The sequence below is a fragment of the Mobula birostris genome, chromosome 3 (assembly GCF_030028105.1).
Source record: "Mobula birostris isolate sMobBir1 chromosome 3, sMobBir1.hap1, whole genome shotgun sequence".
In the NCBI taxonomy this organism is placed as follows: Eukaryota; Metazoa; Chordata; class Chondrichthyes; order Myliobatiformes; family Myliobatidae; genus Mobula; species Mobula birostris.
Window position 1 is genome coordinate 207,636,591 of NC_092372.1, and position 18,532 is coordinate 207,655,122.

Below are 18,532 nucleotides of genomic sequence, written 5' to 3' on the forward strand. Positions count from 1 at the left end.
TAGAAAAGATATACTGACATTGGAGGGGGTTCAGAGAAGATTCACAAGAATGATTCCAGGAATGAAAGGGTTACCATATGAGGGACGTCTAGCAGCTCTTGGGCTGTGTTCCCTGGAGTTCAGGAGAATGAGGGGGGACCTCATAGAAACATTCCGAATGTTAAAAGGCCTGAACAGATTAGATGTGGCAAAGTTATTTCCCTTGGTAGGGAATTCTAGGATAAGCGGGCACGACTTCAGGATTGAAGGACGTCCTTTTAGAACTGAGATGCGGAGAAATTACTTTAGTCAGAGAGTGGTAAATCTGGAATTTGTTGCCATGAGCGACTGTGGGGGCCAAGTCATTGGATGTATTTAAGGCAGAGATAGATGGATTCTTGATTAGTCAGGGCATCAGAGGGTATGGGGTGAAGGCAGAGGAGTGGAGATGATTAGAAGAATTGGATCAGCCCATGATTGAATGGTGGAGCAGACTTGATGGGCCGAATGGCCAACTTCTATATCTTATGGTCTTATGGCCAATGCAATGATGTTTCAAGTCCTGATTAGCATACTTTTAAATGTTTTGAGAGTACCTGCCTCACCCTTAAACACGTCCCCTCTAAACCCCTTACCTTTCAGCATAAACCTAGACCCTCTTATTATTGATATCTCTGGCTAAGTCATTGGGTATATTTAAAGTGAAGTTGATAGGTTCTTGAATTTTAAAGGCGTCAAAAGTTACGAGAAGCAGGCAGAGGAATGGGATTGAAAAGTGATCAGCCATGTTGGAAAGGCAAAGCAGACCCAATGGACCGAATGGCCTGATTCGGCTCCTATGTTTTCAGTTTTATGGTCTCTGATAAGGGAAAATGTTTTGCATTATCCACTCTATTTATGTCCCTTTATTATTTTGTATACATGTTTTTATTAGTCCTTAGTTAAAATAGCAAAGGAGCATTTTAAATACTAAAATAACAAATACTTAGATACTTAAATACTTTAAGAGAAGCTTTCACACAATAGCACAACTTACAGCCACAGGATCTCTGTAATGAAGCACAGAATTTGCAATAAATCCTGTCAAAGTTTACTGGTGTTGGAACAAATCTGAAAGAAACTCTTGCAGGGTTTGGATATAAATTTTGTGAGATGCTGTAGACCTTTCAAGTTATGCCCCCGTTCCCCAATTAATTTTAAAAGGTTAGATTATGAGTGGAATCTCATTACATTCTCCTGTCTGTTTCCTTTGTTCTTTAGTCCTATATGGAGGATCACCTAAGAAACAAAAACCGCCTGGTGAAAGAATGGGAAGCTCTGAGTGCTTACCAGGCAGAGCCAAACAACAGCAGCATCGCGGACAGGGAGGAGAATGAAAAGAAGAATAGAACTCAACTTGTGGTGCCATGTAAGTTAACTTCTTGATAGTCAAAAGATGCTGGAAGTCTGAATCAAAAACAAAAAAAAATGGTGGAAACACTTAGCAGGTAGTCAACTGGGAAAGAAAAGCAGAGTCAGCATTTCAAGAGGAAGGCTAGCTGCAAGAGTGAAAAGGAAGTTGGCTTTAAGTTGAAGAGAAGTAGCGTGGAGGAGGTGTGGATAGGATTAATGTCTCCCTGTGGGAGAAGATCTTTGCTGTTGGATATTCATGACAATGTTGTAGATGCTAAACTACCTTACATAAATTCTGCGATCAGTGTGGACTTTCAAAATGGAGTGGGTAAATGCGTAAGAAAGAATAGTTTGCAGGATATTGGCAAAAGAGCAAGGAAATGGATTGTGCGATAAGCAGACAGTAGGCATCTGACTGGCTGAATTAGAAGTGCAAAGAGCTCCAAGGTGACTTGATGAGAAATTTTGTCTTTAACTGGTCACATTAAACCTGCCAGAGAGTAGTAGTCCTGACGAAGGGTCTCGGCCTGAAATGTCGACTGTACCTCTTCCTAGAGATGCTGCCTGGCCTGCTGCGTTCACCAGCAACTTTGATGTGTGTTGCAGAGAGTAGTGGATGAGCTTTGCACCTCACTTCCAAAAGTCATTTACGCTTGCATTTGAAGAAAAGTATTTTTCATTTTGCACGACTGAGCAAGAATCCTCAAAATGCAAAACCCAAGAGGAAGTTGAGGTTCAGTTACACTTATCTGGCTGTTTTGAGCAGATACCTGGAGACTTGTCCACTAACCAGCAGACACTACTGCACAAACCCAGAACTTCCCAATTACTCGCTTCTTTTCCCAACATGCCTGCCTCTTGGTAAGATTTTAAATATCCTATTATTACTTTAATTCAAAGACAAGCTACTTACTTCAGAGATATTTTTCTCATAATTTTCCCTATTTACTGCTTTGACCCAACAGGTCTATGGTAGCTTGCAAAGCAACCCCATTACCCCGCCAATCCTCCCCATAACTTATTCTCTCCACAGTATCAGCAATCCTACCGAAGTTAGAGTCAATCTTACAATGATGAATTAAACTACAAAGCCACACAGTTTGAGGATACGGGAGAACACTAGAGCTGTCAGAGAGAGAGCATGAAAACTCCACACAGAGTCCCAGATTGAAACCAGAATGCTAGAACTGCTGAAGCAGTTGTTTTGCCAGCTGTTCAAAGGTACAATTTAATGTCAGAGAAATGTATACAATATACATCCTGAAATACTTTTTCTTCACAAACATCTCCAAAAGCAGAGAAGTGCCCCAAAGTATGAACGACAGTTAAAAATGAGAACCTCAAACGTTCCCCCCTCCCAGGCATAAGCGTGTAAATAATATGTCATTCCTTGCCATTAATTATTGTGGACTGGAGCAATGTTTTATCATCAATATTCTCTCTCCTTCCCCTTCACTGCTAAACACAGGATTATAAAAGTGACATATCGTTATTTGGGAAAGAAAGCAGCTCAAGTCACTTGCTAAAATAACCACGAAATTGAAACTAAGACAAGTAACAATCAAGTCAGTCATGATTTTGTGACACGGTAGTATAGTGGCTAGCACAACGCTTTACAGTACAGGCGACCGGGGTTCAATTCCTGCCACTGTCCTGTAAGGAATTTTGTACATTCTCCTGAGACTGTGTGGGTTTCCTCCGGGTGCTCCGGTTTCCTCCCACAGTCCAAATACGTACCGGGGTTGGTAGGTTAATTGGTCATTATAAATTGGTAGGCTAGGATTACATTGGTGAATTACAGGGCAGCATGGCTCAAAGGGCAGGAATGGCCTATTCCACACTGTAGCTCAATAAATAAATAAATAAATCTTATCAAGAGGCCGAGGGACCATTCCTCCTCCTAAGTTCCCACATTTGAATGAGTCGCTCTGAGCCAGGTCAATGGTTCGAGCAGCTGACCTTTGCTGACTGGTTTACCCACTTGTTCAGGGTGATTCCTATACGGTTTGCACAGCTGACCAGAGTTACACACACAGTGGCAAAAGCACCATCAAGAGGCGTTGCAATGCTGATGCTGTACTTGCTCAGGAGATGAACAGGCATGTCATTTCTGCTCAGAGAGATGGAGAAGCGTCCATTTAAATCAGCCGTGATTGAAATGGCGGAGTAGACTCGATGGGCTGAATGGCCTAATTCTACTATGTCCTGTTTGAGGTCTTGGCAGCAAGTCTTCCTGCAGCAACTGATTGAGCTTTGAGTGCAGTTGGTGCAGGCACCTCACAGCTTCAGGGAACTGGATTTCCCTTTTTGCTTCAGAGTGAAGGCATTCAGTTCACAGCAGCATTAGATTAGATTAGATTATGAGGACACGTAGTCCTCTTTTATTGTCATTTAGTAATGCATGCATTAAGAAATGATACAGTGTTCCTCCAGTATGATACCACAGAAACACAAGACAAACCAAGCCTAAAAAACTGACAAAAACCACATAATTATAACATATAGTTACAACAGTGCAAAGCAATACCGTAATTTGATAAAGAACAGACCATGGGCATGGTAAAAAAAAAGTCTCAGAGTCTCTCGAAAGTCCCATCATCTCACGCAGACGGTTGAAGGGAGAAACTCTCCCTGCCATGAAGCTCCAGTGCCGCAAACTTGCCGATGCAGCACCCTGGAAGCACCCAACCACAGCCGACTCTTGAGTCCGTCCGAAAACTTCGAGCCTCCGACCAGCCCTCTGACACCGAGCACCATCTGTGCCGAGCGCTTCAACCCCGGCCCCGGCAACAGGCAATAGGCAAAGCCGAGGATTTGGGGCCTTCCCCTCTGGAGATTCTCGATCGCACAGTAGCAGCGGCCGCGAAGCAGGCATTTCAGAAGTTTCTCCAGATGTTCCTCCTTGCTTCTCATGTCTGTCTCCATCAAATCAGGATTGTGCACGGTCCCCTACTTAACAAATACCGATATCATTTCGGAGCAGCCGCACGCGCTGCGTCGTGCCATCTTCTCCTTCCCTCCTAGTGGTCCATGTGTTGCAATAATATGAACACAAATTTATCCCTGATGCTGCCCATTCAGAGTTTGCACACTCTGCTTATGACTGTGTGGGTTTCAAGTTTCCCTCCCACCTCTGAAAGTTATACAGTGTTGTTAATCAGCCACTGCAAGTTTTAGGTAAATGACAAAGAGAACCAACGTGGAGATAATGGGTATGTGCAAGAAAAAATTAGTTGTACTGATTTGAAAAAAGATTAATAATGGGATGGATGGCATTGCTCCTGGGACCCAATGGGCCAAATGGCCTCAGAGATGAGGAAGAATTTCCTCAGCAGAGGATGGTCAATCTGTCGAACTCATTGCCACAGGCAGCTGTGGAGGCCAAGTCATTGGATATATTTAAAGGTTAAGTTCTTGGATTGGTCAGGGCATCAAAGGTTAGAGGGAGAAGGCACAAGTCTGGGATTGAGAGGGATAATAAATCAGCCATGATGGAATGATGGAGCAGACACAATGGGCCAAATGGCCTGATTCTGCTCCCATGTCTTATAGTCTTATTATAAGTATATCACCCTCTGCTGCCAGTTGAAGCATAAGTGACTGGTGTGCTCGTTGGGTGCCGTGGAAGTAAAAGTGAATCAATCAAGTTAATTTCTGAAATGAGAGGACTTTCTAGTGAAGAGAGATTGAGTAAGATTGGGCCATGTTCCCCGGAGTTTGGTAGAATGAGAATTGATCAAAATCAAGCAACAATTTGGAAAATAATATTTCAGAAATTACTTGGCACTCATGTTATCCACTTATTGCAGTACTGCAGCAATCTGCATGCCTCCATTCTAGTAGCAGGAGGGGAAAATTGTCCAGAGTTAATGCTCTTGATTGATGGTCTGCTGGAAATATGCAAGGACATAACGGTGGCCAAAGAGTATGACTCTGATGTGAAGAATAGAACCTAAGTGTGGGTCTCAAGGCCCAGCACATGTTGAAATAACAGCGACCAAGATAAGGGAGTGAAACTGGGTGATGAGGAAGAGGCAGGAAATGTAAATGGTGGCAGTTTTTCCCAACTGCTGAGCTAATATATTTTTCCTTTCTGCAGATGACCACTCCAGAATAACGCTCAAAGCTGAACAGAGTCACTCAAATTCGGACTACATCAACGCAAGCCCTATAGTAAGTACTTCACATCACCAGACTTCGACCAACTTTGATTGCCTACACTGATGGTACTTGGGAAGTCAATTGTTACACTGATCATCATTTTGACTCTACTGCCCTCGTGGGTCTTGTGTACAAAGCTAGGCAAGGAGTTAAACACCTTCTCAAAAAAATCACCAGAGCCAGAAGTTTTCTTCAGGGTTTTAATGAGATCGTACTAGTGAAACTGCAGAAAGTTAGGAAAAATACATAATAAATTCAGTACAGAATATACTAATACTATTACTAATATTAATACACCTTAATATACTATCAATTAATCTCACAATCAGTGCTAGCAAAGGTAATACACACACACACACACACACACACACACACACACACACACACACACACAGACACACACACACACACTATTCCATAATGGTGCCACGTAGACCAGAGTTAATTCATGGCACAACGATAGCTTAATAGAAATAAACAATAAATATGATACTTCCTTCAAAGTATATCTACTAAATGTTCACCAATATTAAGAAAGCTTAAGGCTTACAGATATCCCAGTTTCAGGGACAAATAAAGAGGGGATGGAGATGGATATCTTCCCATACCATGTGTGCTTTAAATCAAAATCTGAATTAACCTACGCAAGAAATTATATCAAGAACAACTTATATACAGGAAGTGAAGTTCATACAAAACAAGCTTTACCTCTAGAGACCAGAACATTGACGTTTGACTGAAAAATTTAGCCACTCGTTACTGATGGACACATGCGTAATTGGCTCTGCAACTGGCGGATCGTCAACCTAAGACTGTCTGCCTAAGTAATTAAGATGGAAATTCCCCCTACTGTGTCGAAAGGATTAATATCATCCTGCCCAAGACATTTGTCCAATCATGTCGATTTCCCAGTTTCAGCTATAGTCCAAACAGTAATCAACCTGCGAGTCAATAAATTCTAGGTTGAAATTCCCTGCACCGAATTCTATCCTAATATTCCACTTTGGGACTCAAGGAGTATTTTGCTGCCTGACTTCTGTTTGGTTTAGACCAGGGGTGGCCAACCTTTTACATTCCATGCGTCAATTTTTTCATGCACGAGTTCAGATGCGATTTTTCATGCATATTAAAATATTAACATACTTTTACAAGAATTGAATGGGGGTGCAAGAGTTGTATGGAGCATCTGAACTCGTGAGTGAAAAAATTGACGCATGGAATGTAAAAGGTTGGCCACCCCTGGTCTAGACCAATCCCCCTTCTGTACTAATAAAAACAAAAAAATAGAGCAGATTCTCAGAAGATCAGGCAGCATCCATGCTCGAAAACATTTCAAGTCAATAACCTGAGACAGACGGATGAAAAAATGTGATCCCTGTGGCCCAGTCAATATTTATTAAATTTAAGAGAAATATTTGCAGGACTATGGGTAAAGAGTGAGGGAATGGGACTAACACAAACATATTAGCTGCACGCAGCTTTGGGATGATCTAAAAACATGAAGGGTGATCTGCAACTATAAGGCTTCCCTTTGATATAGTCTCACATTGACCATTGCTCATTCGCACACATAACAAGATCTCCTGCAGTTTTCATTGAGTGAGATACGTGAGAAATAGTGCTGATGGAGAATATTAAAATAAATTTTATTTTGTTAAGGCTATAATGAAATAAAATTGTAGCTGAAATTAGCATCCTCTCTGACCTGATCTAATATTCCACTGCACATTTAACAGTGTAAATACTTCCATGGCTGCTGATGAGGAAAGTGACCCCATAATCAGACTGCTTTGTCTGCGGAACAGCTTTGATGCTAGTCAGTTGCTGAAAGGAATGTTTGTCATTTAAACCTTTGAGGTTGCTTCCCAGGAGAGAGCTTTGCAGGGATCTCCTTGGAATGTGCCATCCCTTTAGCCCTGTAGGCTTCAGTCCCCATTTGCCCGAGAGTGAATGTAAGTAATCTCACATGAGTGGTACAGTGCATATCCTGCCCTCTCTCTGTAATTGGAATTACATTCTCAGCACCAGCACCTCTGCTTTCTTAGAAGTTTGTGAAGGTTCGGCATGTCATTTAAAACTTTGACAAACTTCTGTGGATGTGTGGTGGAGAGTATACTGGCTGGTTGCATCACAGCCTGGTATGGAAATATGAATGCCCTTGAACAGAAAAGCCTAAAAAAAGTACTGGCTACGGCTCTGTCCATCTTGGGTTAAGTCCTCCCCACCACTGAGCACATCTACGTGGAGTGCTGCCACAAGAAAGCAGCATCCATCATCAAGGACCCCACCTTCCAGGCCATGCCCTCTTCTCACTGCTGCCATCAAGAAAAAGGTAAAAGGGTCCAAGGACTCACACTACCAGGTTCAGACAATAAGGCCATAAGACCAAGGACGAGAATTAGGCATCTTGGCTCATCGAATTCGTCCCACCATTCCACCATTGCTAATTTATTATCCTCCTCAATCCCATTCTCCTGCCTTCTCCTCAATCCTTTGGCATGCTGACTAACCTCTGCTTTAAATATACTCAATGGCTTGGTCTCCACAGCCATCCATGTCAATGCATTTCACAGATTCACCCCCTCTGGCTAAGGAAATTCCTTCTCGTGTCTCTTCTAAAAGGACATCCCATTATTCTGAGGGTATGCCCTCTGGTCCTACACTCAGCCACCATAGGAAATATCCTCTGCACATCCACTCTAAATAGATCTTTCAATTTTCCATAGGCGTCAATGAGGTCCCTTCTCAATCTTATAAACCCCAGCAAGTACAGGCCCAGAGGCAACAATCACTCCTCGCATGTTAACCCTTTCATTCTCAGAAACATTCTCCTGAACCTCCTCTGGATCTTCTCCAATGCCAGCACATCTTTTCTTAGATAAAGGGCCCAAAACCACTCACAATACTCCAAGTTTGGTCTGGACCAATGCCTCAGCATCACATGCTTGCTCTTACGATCTAGTCAATGAGTGCTAACATTGCCTTTCGCCTTCCTTACCTCCAACACGACCTTCAAGTTAACCTTTAGGGAATCCTGTACAAGAACTCCTAATTCCCTTTGCACCTCTGATTTCTGAATTTTCTCCCCATTTAGAAAATATTCATCACCTTTATTCCTTCTACCAAAGTGCACGACCATATGTTTCCCTACACTATAGTCCATCTGCCATTTCCTTGCCCATCTTCCCCATGTGTCCAAGTCCTTCTGCAGACTCCCTGCTTCCTCAACACTGCCTACCTCTCCACCTATTTTTGTATTGTTCACAAACCTGGTCACAAAGCCATCAATTCCATCATCCAAATCGTTCACATCCAATGTGAAAAGGAGTACTCCCAATACCAATGTCTGTGGAACACCATTTTTCATCAGTAATCCATCAGAATGGGCTCCTTTTATTCCCACTCTTTGCCTCCTGCCAACCAGCCACTGCTTTATTCATGCTAGTATCTTTCCTGTAATACCATGGTCTCCTATCTTGTTAAGCAGCCTCATGTGTGACGCCTTGTCAAAAGCTTTCTGAAAATCCAAGTAGACAACATCCACTGACTCTCTTTTGTCTATCCTGCCTGTTATTTCCTCAAAGAATTCCAACAGGTTTGACAGGCAAGATATTCCCTTAAATATTTAAGGGAAAATCTTGCCTGTCAAATCTGTTGGAATTCTTTGAGGAAATAACAGGCAGGATAGACAAAGGAGGGTCAGTGGATGTTGTCTACTTGGAGTTTCAGAAAGCTTTTGACATGCTGACTTTGGCCTACTTTATCATGCGCCTCCAAGAACCACGAAACCTCATCCTTAGTAATGAACTCAATGTCTTCCCAACCACTGAAGTCAGGCTAGCTGGCCTATAATTTCCTTTCTTCTGCCTCCCTCCCTTCTTGAAGAGTGGAGTGACATTTGCAGTTTCCCATTTGCTACCCCTCAACCAGCAGGCTCTTGAACTAAAGAGGATAACTTCACTCAACTTCTCTCGCCCCATCACTGAACAGTTCCTACAACCTATGGACTCACTTTCAAGGACTCTTCATCTCAGGTTATCAATATTTGTTGCTTATTAATTTATTATTATTTTTCTTTCTTTTTGTACAAAGTATTTGCACATTGGTTGTTTGCCTGTCCTGTTGGGTACGGTCTTTCATTGATTCTATTGTGTTTCAAAGTTCAGAGTAAAATTTATTATCAGAGTACATACACGTCACCACGTACAACCCAGAGATTCTAGTTCTGTGGGCATACTCAGCAAATCTATAGAAAAGTAACTGTAAACTACAAACTAACTGTGCAAATGCAGATATAAATAAATAGCAATAAATAACCAGCATGAGATAGCAATATAACAGTGTCCCTAAATGAGTCCTTAAATGTGAGCTGCTATCTCCTTTTGCTCAAGAGCCTGATGGCTGAGGGTTAGTAACTGTCCTTGAACCTGTTACTACCCTGAGGCACTTGTATTTTCTACCTGATGGCAGCAGTGAGAAAAGAGCATGGTCTTGGTGGTGAGGATCTTTGATGATGGATGCTGGTTTTCTACTGCAATGTTTCATGTAGATGTGCTCAATGGTTGGGAGGGTTTTACCTGTGATTTACTGGGTTGAATCCACTACCTTTTGTAGAAATTATGCAGCCAGTCAGCACACTTTCCACCACACATCTATAGAGGTTTGCCAGGGTTTTCAATGACATGCCAAATTTCCGCAGATTTCTGAGGAAGTAGAGGCGCTGTCATGCTTTCTTCGCAATAATAGTTATATGATGGGTCCAGACCGGTCCTATGTGATCGTGGCACCCAGGAATTTAAAGTTACTTACCCTTCCCACCTCTGATCCTCCAATGATTACTGGTTCATTGGCTTTCTTCTCCTGGTCTACAGTCGGTTCTTTATTGATATTGAGTGAGAGGTTGTTGTTATTACACCACTCAGCCAAGTTTCCAATCACCCTCGTGTATGCTGATTCATCGCCCCCTTTGATACAGCCCACAGCAGTGGTGTCGTCAGCAAACTTGTATATGGTGTTGGAGCTGTACTTAGCCACACGGTCATAGGTGTAAAGCGAGTAGAGCAGGGCCTAAGTACACATTCCTTGGTGCTCCTATGCTGATGGAGATTGTGGTGGGGATGTTTTCACCAATCTAAACTGACTGGGCTCTGGAAGTGGGGAAATCCAGGATTTAATTGCACAAGGGTGTATTGAGGCCCAGGTCTTGGAACTTACTGATTAGCTTTGAAGGGATGATGGTGTTAAATGTCGAGCTGTAATCAATAAAGATCATCCTGATGTATGCATCTTTGCTGTCCAGATGTTCCAGGATTGTTTAAAGAGCCAACAAGGTAGTGTCTGCTGTAGACCTGTTGCTTCAGTAGGTGAATTAGAGTGAATCCAAGTCACCATTTAGACAGGAGCTGATATGCTTCAACACCAGCCTCTCAAAACACTTCATCACTGTGGATGTAAATGCCACTGGGCGATAGTCATTTAGACAGGGTACCATGCTCTTCTTGGCCACTGGTACCATTGAAGCCTGCTTGAAGCAGGTGGGTACCACACACTGCCAGAGTGAGAGGTTGAAGATATCTGTGAATACACCAGCCTGTTGTTCGACACAGGTTTCAGTACTTGGCTAGGGTACTCCATCCGGACCAGATGCTTTCCTTGGTTTCGCCCTCTTGAAGGTAGTCTGCACGTCATCTTCAAGTACTGAGACCAAAGGATCATCGGGAGACACGGGAGGTGAGTGCGGGTTCCTCCCTGTTTCTTGGATCTACTGTGATTGCCTGCAAGAAAATGAAACTCAGGGTTGTACAGGTGACTTTGATAATAAATTTACTTTGAGATGAACATGGAACGATTTAACTGGTCCATGCTGCGCAAGAATTTCCTCTCAATTACTCATTCAGTCCTATCGGCATAATTTTATTGTCATAGAATAGTCATACAGAACAAAAACAGACCCTTCAGCCCATCGTGTCCAGACTAACGATTGAGTACCTATCAATGTAAATCCCATTTCAGGTAAACTGCTCCCCCTACTCCTCCTTATCTACAGATTCAACTATGCCCATTCAACTCCCTATCACCCTGTTTCTTTCCCTTCTTGCATTCACTCCCACTGGGCCCACTCCCCCCTCAGTATCATATTCCAGCCCTTTGTAAACTCCACCTCTCACCTCTCAGTCTCTGTTGGGACTTATACCCTTCCCTTCTCCATCTGCCTCTTACCCCTCCTCACCTGGATTCAAAGTTCAAAGTAAATTAATTATAAAGTACAATAGTGTCACCATATTCAACATTTTCTTGCAGGCATGTTCAATAAATCCATAATAGGATCAATGAAAGACCCCACCAGTCCAGGTGTTCAACCAATGTGCGAAAGACAACCATACAAATACAGAAGTAAATAAACAATAAATGTTGAGAATATGAGATGAAGAGTCCTTGAAAGTGAGTCCATAGGTTGTGGGAACATTTCCATGATGGGGCAATGAAGGGCCAAATGGCCTACTCCTGCACCTATTTTCTATGTTTCTATGTTATCCCATTTGGTTCAAGAGCCAAATGGCTGAGGGGTAATAACTATTCCTGGACCTGGTGGTGTGAATCCTGAGGTTCCTGTACCACCTTCTTGATGGCAGTAGTGAGAAGAGAGCATGACCTGGGTGGTGTAGGTCCCTGATGATGGATGCTGTTTCCCTGCAACAATGCTCTGTGTAGATGTGCTCAATGGTGAGGAGGGCCATATCCACTACCTTATGAAAGATTTTCAGTTCAGATGTCATCTGCTGTGAACTTGTTGCTCTGGCAGGCAAGTAAGAGCTGATCCAAGTCGCTTCTCTGACAGGAGTTTTTGGTTTATTGCCAATTTCTCAAAACACTATGATGTAAATGCTACTGGAGGCAGGTTACCTAATTTTTCTTAGGCGCTGGTATGATTGGAATGTGCTTGAAGCAGGTGGGAACCTCAGATAGCCAAAGCTTCCTACTCAGGATCATAAGGGGCTGTGGGAGTTCATGAAGGTTCCTGCATGTTTTGACAGTCAAAGCAAGCATAGAAGGCATTGAGCTCATCTGGAAGTTGCCTGATTTAACTTTATAAGAGGAGATAGTATTCAAGCTCTGCCACAAATGTCGAGCATCCTTCGTTGATTCAAGTTTAGTCCAGAATTGTCACTTTAGTCATGAGATTGTACCTGGACTTCTTGTAACTTTTTTGGTCACCAGACTTGAATGCCTCTGATCTGGCCCTCAGCAGATTGTGGATATCATGGTTCATCCAGGGCTTCTGATTGGGGACATCTCTGAATGATTTTATGGGGATACACTCGTCTACAACTGTTTGAATAAAGATCCACAATTGAATCCTTGGCCGCAGCCCAGTCCACCAACTCGAAGCAATCCCATAGCCTCCTCTCTGCCTCCTGCAACCACCTCTTTGTTGTCAAAATCTGTGGACCTTTGCTCTTTAGGCTCTGCCTGTATTCAGTTAGGAGAAGGACAGAGAAGTGATCAGATTTACTGAAATGCAGTCTGGGTGTGGAACAGTACGCATTCCTTATTTTAGTATAAATGTGATCCAGTTTATTAGGACTTCTGGTGCTGCAGGTTATATGCTGGTGGTAATTGGACGGAGTTTTTTTCAAACAAGCCTGGTTGAATTCCTCGACTATGATTTCAAGTGCATCAGGATGGACTGTTTCTTGTTTGGAGATGGCGTAATGTAGTATCTTGTTAATAATCAGCCGCTAGTGGTATGTAAACTGCTGTCAGGATTATGGAGGACAACTCCCTAGGTAAATAGAACAGATGCCATTTGACTATTGGTTGTTCGATGTCGGGGGAAAACAAGTTCATCAAAACTGCCTCATCGGAGCATCACCAAGAGTTTATCATGAAACACACACCTCCGTCTTTTGCCTTTTCTGAATCAGCAGTTTGGTCCATTCTGTGAATCGAGAACCCTTTGGGTCTGATCACCATATCTGACGTGCTGGGAGTAAGCCACATCTCAGTGAAACATAGAGCACAACAATCTCTCATTTCCCTCCAGTACAACAATCTTGCCTTCAGATCCCCAGTTTTGTTCACTATCGACTGCACATTTGCTAACAAAATGCTGGGTAGAGGGAGCCAATTCCCTCTGTGTTTCAGCCTGGCTTGGAGCTCCCTCCTGCTGCTGTCCTGCCTCCATTACAGCCATGACAATGAACCTTCATCCACTTAAATGTGCTGTACCTGCTTGCTTGACAGTTAAGTCCGCTAAGTCCTCCATAAGATCGTGAAATCTGTAGATCATTAAATCAATTTAAAAGTACATTGTTTAAGGAGAAATTACATGCTGCTGATTGTAGTGAGAGCAATTCAAAAGAGGTATGCACCTATTCCTTCCCCCACTCCTCCCCTTCACCTTTTTATGCTGGCCATCTCCTCTATATCTGTTGTTCTGGATGAATGGTCTCAATCAGAAATATCAGCTGTTCATTTCCCTCAACAGATCCTACCTGATCCAAAGAGATCCTCCAGCACCTTACCTGTTGATACTAATTCCAATTACTGTACCAGTACCTGGCCCTTGACTATGTCTGGTGATTCAAGCGTTTATCCAGCTATTTTAACATGTTGCAAGAGTACTTGCCTCCGTCACTTTTCTAGAGATCCATTCTAGATTGAAAACACTGTCTGGCTAAAATAAAGTTGCTAATATCCCTTCTAAACTTCTATCCTCATCTTAAATATATTTGCTTTAGTTTTAGATATCTCCATTTTGGGGGAAAGTTTCTTGCTAATCTATCTGTGCCACTCATAATTTTGTATATATTTATTGGCTTCCTTTCCTATGCTTATCCACCCCGCCCTCAAATATTTATTTACTTATTTGTTTGTTCACTAATTTAGTTAATTCATTCATGCATTTATTTATATTTTACTGTAACTTATAGTAATTCACCGTGCCTGCACTGTGCTGCTACCACAGACTACTAATTTCACAACTGAAGTCAGTGACAGTAAACCTGATTCAAGTTCTGAAGTACATCAGTACCTTTCTCCATGGCTTCAAGGAGTCCTTCCTAGCGTGTCGCACCAGACAGTCAGCCATTTTTGTCTGGCACGTAGTGTCAGGATCGGTCTCCTTTCGGATTAACCAGGTCACGATATGAACGTTCCTGACTCGACCCTTGTTTTTTACGAGGCTGAGTGGCTAGCTCGACGTTCAACCCGGCATGGATGGAAAGCATGCTCGGGGGTTGGCCCGACTTGGATTCGAACTTGGGGAGCCTTCGCTCCGGAGTCCGGCACTGATGCCACTGCGCCACCAGTGAATCTTGTTCTAACCATAACACAGAAAATGCTGGACGAACTCTGCGGGTTAGGCAGTATCTATGGAAATGAATGAACAGTCGACATGTCAGGCCGAGGCCTTTCTTCAGGACTGGAGAGAAAGGGGGAAAGATACCAGAATAAAAAGATAGAAGGAGGAAAGAGAAGGAGGATATCTAGCAGGTGATAGGTGAAGCCTGGAGAGATAGAGAGCTGGAGGGGAAGGAACCTGATAGGGGAGGAGAGAGGACAATAGGAGAAATGGAAGGAGGAGAGGATCTAGGGGAAGTGATTACCATATGCTCTCCATAATCAAGACACAAGGAAGACTGCAGATGCTGGAAACCTGGAACAAGACATAAAATACACTATAGGAACTCAGCAGGTCAGCATCCATAGAAGGAAATTTCTCTCCATTGATGCTGCCTGGCCTGCTGAGTTCCTCCAGCTTTTTGTGTGTGTTGCTCCAGATTTCCAGCATCTGCAGAACTGCTTGTGTTCAGGAAAAAAAAACTATCTGCATCTCATTATTATTTCTATGATAGTCCTACTCCCGATTTATTCATCTGCATATTAATTTACACTGTTGAAGTGATGCATCAGACTAAATTAAAATTTGATTATTATACCTCCGTGCCACAGATCCCTTTGTAAGTAACTTGCATATCTGAGTTGGATTTTTATTCATGGCAGTGACGTACAAGCATTTATTTAATAAAATTCCCGTCAACAATTAAGACAGAAGGAAACCTACAGAGATTGCATGCATACTCTGCTTAGATGTACAGACTGATGTTTCAATCTTCCTCACAGGTGTTGTCTGCATTTCAATTCGTAACACTCCTCTGATTCTGTAAGGCATGTGGGGTCAGGTCCTCCCCCAGTGATCTGAGCATTAGAACCTTAGGGACATGCAGGCCTTTAAATCCACCAACCACTCGCTGACAGTGGTGCAGTGCTAGCCAGAGCGCACTGGAGCGCGTCCGGCACATCTTTAAGAAAAAAGCCGAAATAAACAAGCTAATTAATTAGGTGCCGCCGAGGGTGATTTGAATATCTCAGAAACTGCTCATCTCCTGGGATTTTACGCACAACAGACTCTGGAGTTTACAAAGAATGGTGCCAAAAAAAAATATCCAGCGAGTGGCTGTTCTGTGAGCGAAAACATCTTGTTAAATCCACTTGCTGGATACTTTTTTTTGTTCTTGGCACCATTCTTTGTAAACTCCAGAGTCTGTTGTGCGTAAAAATCCTGCTCATATTTCTTAAGTTCTTAGGTCAACGATCCAAATGGAGTGCATTCTATTTCCAGTGATTCAGCATCATTTGAACCCCCATGAGAGGTTGCTTTGAAACATGGAAATGGATTTTCTCTCTAAATCTACAGCAGTTACATGATACTGCAGTATGCATCAGGAGGTAATTGGGGAGCTAATTGCAAAGCGAACTGCTCCCCAGTGTCTTTGGGGCCCATTTAGAGGTAATGAGGTTAGCTCTGACTCCTCTAAGTCAGGAACACAATCAGCTATTTGAGTCACGAGGTTTATTTTGACCTACCAGAGGACCGCCAGTAATAGGCATGCACTATAATTTTAACTTCAGCGATCACTAATTTTTAAATTTGAAGTTGCACTGAATTACAAAGGCGGAGCAGAAGTTTCTGTAGTCACACAGCATGTAAACAGGCCCTCTGGTCCAGCACATCCTTGCCATCCATTTAGCTACATTAATCTGGGGCAGCATAGCAGTTGGCTCAATTGCTTTACAACAACAGTCACCAATCAGGATTTGATTCCCACCGCACTGTCTGTAAGAAATTTGTCTGCCCTCCCTGTGGGTTTCTTCCAAGTTCTCAGTTCCCTCCCACATTCCAAAGACATACAGGTTAAGGTTAGTAAGTTGTGGATATGCTATGTTGGTAGAAACACGATCCTCAGACTACATTGGTCGTTTACGGAAAATGACGCATTTCACTGTATGTTTTGATGTACATATGACAAATGAAGCCAATCTTATCTCATTCACCTACGTTTGCTTCTGCAGCCTTGTTTGCTTTGACAGCTCAGGTACTTGTCTGAGTGTTTCTTAAATGCCGTGAGTATATCTGCCTTCATCAGCTCTTCAGACAGCACATTCCAGATTCTAACCATCCTCTGTGTGAAAGAGCTATCCTCGTACACCCTCTAAACCTGCGGAGAATCGGGCAGCCTATCCAACTAGTTCTCTGTGCCTCCAGGTGCATGGGGGCTGATGTAGCAGAAGTGCGATTTCTCGAGTTGAGTATGATGTTCCTTAAGGGGTTGTCTATTGGTGGGTCTTCCTGTGAATGTAGAGGCCAATCCGGGATCTGCGTAATCATACTGCCTTCACCACTTGCTGGTCGCCACAGGACTTAATCCAGGGTGTTAGGGTGGATTCCCTTGATGGAGAACGCCTGTGTGTGGCTTTGTCTAATATGGGGAGGCTGATCCACGGGCAGCCACCGCACAGATCAGGGTCAGGGTCCAGTGGCGTGGAGTGCAAGACCACTGGGGACCTTTCTGTGCTGCAGCCTTCCTTCATCTTCACTGCCGTTGTGACGGGTCATCATCTTCCACCAGCTCCACTATAGAGGTCTTGGTTGGGTCGCTCTTTGTCTGGAATCTTCCCCTTGTACTTACTGCCATAGGTGACCCTACCGGGAGCTAAGTGCCAGACGTCTAAACTCCAGGCGGCATTGCTCTCGGGATCTCAGGCAATTTATAAACCACCATAAGGTGACTAACTTTGGAGAATGCTAAACCTCTACCTCTCACCTTAAAGCTGCTAGCTTAAGACACCCCCAGTCTAGGAAAGACAATTGTTACCATCAATTCCATGTATCCTGCATCAGACCAATCCTTTTAGTTTCTGGTGGAGAAGCCAAGAGCATCTTCACAGGCATTAATTGTGGTGGATTTCTGGGCAATCCGGGCACTGTGACCAGTCTGCAGCAACATTCTGTTCAAAGTAATGGGCCCCTCCCCATTCCCAGCCAGAGAAGTTGATGTCTAATTGATGCTATGACATGGTAGTAGGGTCAATGCCTCACAACTTCAATGATCCTGGTCCAATCCCAACCTCTGGGTTCTTCCAGGAGATCTGGTTGCCTCCCACAACCCTAAAACATGCATGCCAGCTACTTACATGGCCACTGTAAGTTGCCTCCTGTGTGAAAGTGATTGGTCCCTATTCCTCTAAACCTCTCCTACCCATTTACTTATCCAAATGGCTTTACTTTTACTGTAAAAATGGACACTTGATCGCTGGCTTAGGCCTATTTCCATTCTATAGTTTCAAGTTCCTGGGTGTCAAGATCTCTGAGGACCTAACCTGGTCCCAACATATCGAAGCAGCTATAAAGAAGGTAAGACAGCAACTATACTTCATTAGGAGTTTGAAGAGATTTGGTATGTCAGCAAAAAATTTAGTTGGCTCCATCTTGGGTACTAGCCTACAATGTACCCAGGACATCTTCAAGGGGCAATGTCTCAGAAAGGTAGCGTCCATTATTAAGGACCTCCGGCACCCAGGCCATGCCTTTTTTTCATTGTTACTGCCAGGAAGGAGGTACAGAAGCCTGAAGGCACACACTCAGCAATTCAGGACTAGCTTCTGATTCCTCTTGCCATCTGATTTCTAAATGGACATTGAGCCCATGAACACTACC

The 18,532-nt window shown here is 43.3% G+C and overlaps 1 protein-coding gene across 2 annotated transcripts in view; it reads left to right on the plus strand.

Annotated features, from left to right (window-relative positions):
• ptprn2 (protein tyrosine phosphatase receptor type N2) overlaps positions 1-18,532 on the plus strand; it is a 1,029,064-nt gene that overhangs the window by 947,438 nt on the left and 63,094 nt on the right. For both annotated transcript variants that reach the window (XM_072254029.1, XM_072254030.1), the window contains exons 15-16: positions 1,240-1,387; positions 5,471-5,544. In XM_072254029.1, the coding sequence (XP_072110130.1) occupies positions 1,240-1,387; positions 5,471-5,544 (222 nt within the window). The remainder of the gene's footprint in view (positions 1-1,239; positions 1,388-5,470; positions 5,545-18,532) is intronic.